The following is a 7324-nucleotide window of genomic DNA, read 5'->3' as shown; positions in this document are numbered from 1 at the left end:
GACCTTGAGACAACATTTTTCTCATTCTTTATGTAGTCTTGTGCAGCTGCCGAAACTACAGCCCTTTTCCGTTGCTCATTTTCTCTCCACCTTCTCAGCTCACCCTCAACTGCTCTCTTAGCTGCTTCTGCCATCTCTGCTCTGCGCAATGCTTCCTCTGATGCTGTCTTGATTTCTTCAATTTCTCTATTTGCAACTTCTAGCTTCATCAATAATTCCTGTTCAGCTGCTTTGACTGCATCAACTTGAGCCATGGCAGCAGCAACCTTCATATTAGCAAGTTCATCTGCTTCCGCAACACTCCTGTTTAGGGAATCATATTCGTCTTGTGACACAGTAATTGCAGCTCCAGATTCAGATGTAGAAGCTCGAGCAGCATTTGTTTTCTCAGATAGAGCTTTTATCCTTCCAAGAGCTATTTTTTCTGCAGCTTTGGCTGCATCAGCTTCCTTCAATGCAGCTTGGAATCTGCTCTCTGTCGTATTCAAGGCAGCCTTTGCCTGTTCTGCTTTCAGTTTTGCTTCCTTTGCCTCTTCTTTCATTGCTTCAGCTTCCTTTCTAGCCTCCTCGGTCTCTGTAGCCAGCTGTTCCAGAGCTAAAGAAAGACCAGAAGTGGCATCTTTAGCTTTCATTTCAGCAGCAGCTGCTGCTGCCAATGTTGATTGACTTTTATGAAGTTCAGCATTCAGGCTTGCTGCTGCTGCTTCGCATCTTCCTCCTTCTGCTTTAATTCTGCTAATTCCTTTCTGACCTGCTCCAGCTCAATCTTTAGAGAATCCATACAAACACTTAAAGTGGACTCTTTTTGTGTTGCTGCCAGCATGCTCTCCTTTGCCTCCTCAAGCTCTACAGAAAGTGATTCTAAAGAAGAGCTCGCAACAGGTGCTGTATGTTTTATTTTCTCAATCTCAGATTTTACTTTACATAGTTTGTCATTAGCATTAGAAGCTGCTTTGGCAACGTTGGACTGGGATTCTTTTGCCAAAATTATCTCCTTTTCTAATTTTTCCATGGCAGTCATAGTGGCAGCCAACTTAGACTCCAGATACTTAGTAGCATCACTTTCTTGCCTTAAAGCCTCCAATTGCTTCCTGCTTTGTTCTATTGTTGCTGCAGCTTGTTGTGCTTCAGCATCCTTCTCAGCTAGAATAATGATCCGTTCCTTTTCTGCTTCAATGCAAGCCAATTTAACAAGGACAAGTGACTCATTAGTTGTAGCAATCTCCTTCTTAAGTTCCTCCACAATCCTTGTATTCATTTCTGCTGCAATTGTTGCTTCTTCTGCCTGTTTCACAGCCAATGACTTTGTTTCCACAGAAGCTGCAAGTTCTTGTTTCACTTTTCTGAGCTCTTGCTTAGCAGCATCCAACTCATCAGTGGCCTTCATGTGGTTTTCTCTTGCAACATTAAGCTCTGCTTGCCAAACTGTATTACTCTCCTTGGACATCTTGGTATTTGCAGGTTCTAGCTCCTCTGCACGAAGCCTAGCTATTTCAGTGGTTTCGCTGGCCTTTTCTTTAGACTCCTTTGCCTTCTCCAGTTTCTGAGTTAAATCTTCCACAACCTTTTTGGCCTCTTCCAGCTCAAGCAGGGCTTGAGCCTTGGTAGTTTCTGCATTCTTCAGCTGTTCCTTGAATTTGTCCAATTCCTTTTGTGCTCGATGTAGTTCTGTCTCCTTAGCTATGCGCCTCTATGAACATAACATAGGAATGAGTCCTAAAATAATAAGCAAATGGAGCATGAAGTTATTTGTATAGAGAAACACAGGGAAACATCTTGACATACATTTCTAGAATGGATCAGTGATACCTCACATTTGAATAATTCATGTTCAACATATTTCTAAACTAAGCACTGTGAATAAAATTCAAAATTACCTCTCCAGCAGGAAATTTAAGTCTTTTTCCATCAGCTTTATCTCCAAAGGCTCCCTCCCCAAACAAGGTAACAGCAGCTTTAACTGACTCAAAAGGTGCCGTTGTGTCGATTTCTCCCCACTCCATTCTAGGAGGAAAGTTTACATTATGGGAATTGTTGTCTTCCATGCTTGCACATTTGTTTTGCTCTGTCCAGAACATGCATCAGATTTCAGTCAATTATGGACATGGAAACCCACGTACAAAAGGATATGGTACTTTAATCAGCAAGATATCCACAACATGCTACAAAAAAATTCTGATGAGGTGAAACTAATTACACGAGATCACAAAATGTCATAAATTCATAATCAAACTGATGTCTTGTTAGATATTTGAACAGTATTTCTGCTAACTGGAACTTCAAAAAAATGAATCTCTATTAATTGTCTCACGTGCAAAGTAAAAGCTTTTGATCAATTACAGTCAGTTTACCTAACAGCAATTGGCTGCTTTTTCATTCATAACCTTCAGTTGCAAAAAGAGAGTCCAAAATAGATTTGGGTGCCCTGTCATCCTATTTTTACTTCAAAGTTCAAACATTTACCAACCCTAGGAGATTCTGGAATTGAACAAAATCCAACGTATGTCATGAATTTTCATGCAAGTGAAATTTTTTAATAACTGTATGGTAAATGGCATTGCTTGAGAAACGCCAACCTCAAATCAAAAAGGAAGAGAACCCAAACATTGCATTTGATAAGGTTATTTGGTTGGACCTGATTTCTACAGAATATGGAGAAAAAAAAAGTAAACAATTATAGACTTCCAAGACTCGCAACTTATATGGGTTTCCAATAGTTCTAAGAAAGCACAAACATATACTAACTTGTATTCTCATGACAAAAATTAAATCGCAAAGCTTCATACATAAGCTAGTCACAACTCTCACAATTGCAAACAGAAAAGTATATGTATTTGCAGCTCCGGTGATCTCAAGATGACAGATTGTTCGTCTTGATTCTTAATCCATGTAGATCGAGATGCCCTGCTTAACAGGTGACTAACCATAAATAATCATTATCCATTTCCTTCCTAAACTTGTTGACCCGTCTTTTGGAGAATGATATAGAAACAGAGCAGATAATTTATTTTTGTATCACACTAAAATCTTTGTCCAACTACATCAACATCGACATCATTTCAATTTGTCCACAAAACAACAGCTTCAACCACTTGGTCAATAAACAAGTCCAAACAAATACATATATGTTCTGAGTTTGTTTGACTGATCTGTGTACAAAATCAATCATCCATTTCAATTGGTATTGTCACCGTAGACAAATGCAATGAACAATAATCATCCTGTGTCTATATGCTCATCCTTTGCCAAATGTCACATCTCTAAACCTCTGATTATGTTTAATAATTGCATGCCACTGTAACCCTGAAGGAAAAATTTTGTGGGCTGTATTTTCTCCTGCTATATGATCTGCAGCAAGTCCTTTATGTGCTTCTGGTAGAAGATTCAGAATTTCATGCAGTGACACTCCTGCAGAATTCATAGGGTTAGTCTATATATCTTACTTGCAAGGTAACACTGCATAGCTTTCTTATTGAATCTCTTCCTTTTGGAATTTGATAGATGATGTAGAGCTTTCCATTTTTGCAAATACTTCACAACAATTACCAACTCATGAAACTAAGGACTACTGCCTGATGGTGGTGAGCAGATAGGGATTTGTCCCATTTATACTGATATAGGAAAAAATAAACAGAGGGATAACAGAGGTAGAACAAAGGAAATCAGTGACGTGGAAATTCTAGAGGTTTATATGTGAGGTCATAAAGTATAGCCTAGAGGTTTATATGTAAGGTCATAAAGTATAGCCCCTTTCAAAGGCCGCATAAATTACAGGGTATGTTGGATTTAGATTTTTTTTATTTCTTGTGAATCTGCAAAGTGTAGTTTGTTTGGAATGGTCATGTCTATACTTTGGAGCAGAAACAAAGAAGCTATGGCCCTCCAAAATTTACCTTCAGATTTCAACTGGAATAGGTCGGTGGAAATATATGTTGCACTCAGCAAGTTATAAGCTTATAACTCCCACATGCTCAGACAAAATTGAAAGCACTTTCTTCTATGTTGAAGTATAGATTCTGGGCTCTCTCTTGAGCAATGCTTGTCCACACTTTTTATCAGAATCGTGAAAGTTCCCTTGAAGTTGACCTTAAGAAACTAACAAAAGTTGTTGAAACCAATTATCTAGAAGTCCAGCAACTGATTAAAGCAGAAAGGTGAGTTCTTCCAAACCCTCAACAATGGTTAATTGATCATCTGAAAGGTGATAAGTGATTTCATTGAACATCACAAACATGACATATGAATATGAGTATTCATTTGCAGCTAGTGGGTTATGAGAGTTTACAAATTGGTTCAGGTATACCATCAAAAAGTATGCAACTCATGCGTAGAATAAATATGACATCCTGATCCAACACTACCGTTGCAAGTAAGGTACATGTCTAAGTATCAGAAAGTAGGCCAACATATATGATATCAACCTTATCGAGTATCTGATCAATTAATGAGCATGAAGATAAGTTTCAGCAGCTAAGACAGGCCAGCGAAGCAGTCTATTCACTTCCAATCATGCAGGTAGATCAAGAAATTATGGCAATTGGTAGAACTGCATATAAAGGATAATGAACCCAATAAAAGAAAGCATGTCAAATAAGGATGCATATTTGGTAGTTAAGCATTTGTATAGCAGAATACTTATGTTTAGCTGTAGATCTAAAATTGGGACTGATAATATCCAAGCATATGAATGCTTCTATTATTGTCGATGGTTGTTGAAGGTCCAGGATAGCAATAGCCAGATTAGGGGTTAGAGACTTGTCAGGTTTGGAATGGCATAGTAACCCTAAGTTTTCTGTGACTAAACTATGCGTTATGACTGTCCTGTGTGGCATGAACATAAGGTCCAGGATAATGGTGGCTGGATTAGGGGCTAAAGACTTGTCATTCTTAGCATGGAATGGTAGGCTGATATTTTTCAGAATTACACCATGAGATGGGGCTAGCCTGTGTGAAGGCCTGCTTAACATTGAAAGTAATTCTAAAGGCTCACTAAAAACTGCATGTAAATTAATATCTTGCAATAGATTGCAAGATGAATTACCAGTGAATGAAGACTCATTCAGATAAGGTAAGATAAATATATTAATGTCCAACAAATGACCACAACAGTAGGTCAATGGGACTGCTGAGTACAATGATGTCGATACAAGGAGTACCAAAAGGTCTCCTATATAAAGAACAAAAACATTAAAGTAGAATCCTAATCTCTAGGTGCAAAAACATGGGAATTGTTCGACTCCAAATGCAGGCAGACACAGAAAGGAGCTGGGGACTAGGTCAGCCACTGGATCTATCTCTCCTAAAACTCGAGGCAGAATGGAGAAAACGCAAAATAGAATGGTGCCTTGAGGGAAAGCTAGGGGGGGATCTGGACTCTCTGCTGGGCTGCTGCAGGAGGAAGTAACCTGCTGCTGGTGTCCTGCTGACCTCGGCTGCCTGCTGGTAAGAGATCTGCTCTGGAGATGCCTCTAAGGTCTCTGGGGAAGGGGAATGGTCCCTTGGGTCTGCACTGATCTGGAGTCCGAGGCAATGTTGTTGTCCGTATCTCTTGGTGCCCCTAGCCAATGTGAACACTGTAAAGGACATAATCAGCCGAGTAGAACCAGGAATTGAAGGAGCTTGGAGAATGTGGGCACGAAATCTGAGGGCCTCCTGTATGTAAATGATTAGACATCTCTTCTCTGGGTGTCCAAAGAAACTGGAGAGGGTCTAGATCCCCCTGAACAGACAATGAAATCTCCCACAGATCTCATAATATTGTGGCAACAGAAGATGAAATGCTCATTAATCTCAATCTCTCGAAGATGACACATTTAGCAGATCTTGTCTAATCAATCAATTTGGTGGTCAGTCTCAATTTGCAGTCTATGAGAGCCAACTCTGAACTCTCTCAAGGGGATCCATAGGGCGTGCATCCAATGGAGAAGCGTGTAATGGGGCCGAACAATGAGTCCATCCCTCATCACCATGATGTGCTTAGCATAGAAAGCCATCTTCAAATGTAACCCACCCTGAGGATTTATCCAAGTAACCTGTAGATATCCTCTTGGATGATTTTATTCACCTACTATTTGGTTGGTAAGAGGTGGCTGGGTGCACAAAGGGAATATCTGAATGGAGGAAGCTAGTCCATCATAATACCAATTGAAGCAAGGAGATCGGAAACTCCGATGTACACACATTGAGATTGAGCCAAATGACTAGCTATTGCAATGGACTTTGATGAGCAATAGGCCAAGTATGGATACTGGTCATACCCCTTTGTTGTGTCAATGAAACTCCGAACATGGTGCAGGAGAGGGATAAGACTAAACACTATCTCAAGTCGGAAGGGGTGAGCTCCAAACTATTGGAAAATGTAACTAGTTTTGGTCTTCATAATTGTCTTTGTACTTATGTCATTATGTATATTCAATGTTGCACGACTCGTACTTGTATAAGACTCGTCTAGCTATTGACTCAATGACCTGTATAAGACTCGGCTCCATTTTCCCTCCATTTTCCCTTTCCCTCAACATGATCTCCAAAAAAATAAAAATCAAAAATCAAATTTTGAGGGTCTCCACGGGTCCTATGCAGGTCATATGCAGTTCTTCACAGGTTCAATGTGGGTAACCGATTTTTATGCAGGTTTTGGCGGGTGCAGGTAGAAACTGCGAGTTCTATGCGAATGACCTGTCTCACTATAAAACCCATCAAGACCCGCGGGTACTCGCAAGTCTTATAAGAGTTGTGCTATACTATATATATTTTATATATCAAGCAAAAGAAGAAAGAAAATATTGTTTCTCAAGCATGGGTTTCATGCTCCGTTTAAATGGTAAACTAGGTCAAGCATGCATTTCATGCTCCTTGGGTTTGTCAAGTCAAGAAATATTTGTCATGAGCCAAAAGAGTTATTGTCATATTAAAAGACCCATATGGACAATTTGTATTAAGAAGTCCATTTGGACTCCCAAGACCAAGTCAGCCCTGCCAGTGAAAGTCGGCCTAGAAGAGACCTTGATAAGGGTATAAAAGGGAAGAGACTTCATCACATTTGCACACCAAGGGCAAGAAATTTCGATCTGCACCTAGACAAGAAGAAATCTAGAGCGAAGGATAAGGAAACAAGAAGAAAGACCAAGCGAAGGAAGAAGTGTTAATTTTGTTGAAGGCTATATTGTTCTTTGCTTTAGATAATTGTATTTTTTAGCCTTTTCATATATCACATTCACCCCACATACATCATTAGCAATTATGTAGAAAGAACAATATCATCAACAATGCAGCAGAACAATAAAAGGACCATCGGGAGAAAAGCATACAGAAATAGAGACAAAGA

At 39.6% G+C, this 7324-nt stretch overlaps 1 protein-coding gene across 1 annotated transcript in view; it reads right to left on the bottom strand.

The window, feature by feature from the left end:
* The window catches only part of LOC149184132 (uncharacterized), a 153842-nt gene that overhangs the window by 105516 nt on the left and 41002 nt on the right, over positions 1-7324 (bottom strand). The window contains 3 exon segments of the mRNA XM_089415237.1: positions 4-709; positions 712-1690; positions 1878-2065. Coding sequence (XP_089271363.1) covers positions 4-709; positions 712-1690; positions 1878-2065 — 1873 coding nt within the window.

The sequence above is a fragment of the Pinus tabuliformis genome, chromosome 3_2 (assembly GCF_031772625.1).
Source record: "Pinus tabuliformis cultivar Carrire ecotype Pingquan chromosome 3_2, CPIR1, whole genome shotgun sequence".
Lineage (NCBI taxonomy): Eukaryota > Viridiplantae > Streptophyta > Pinopsida > Pinales > Pinaceae > Pinus > Pinus tabuliformis.
Note: the sequence above shows the minus strand (reverse complement) of the source record. Positions and strands in the feature narration are given on the sequence as shown.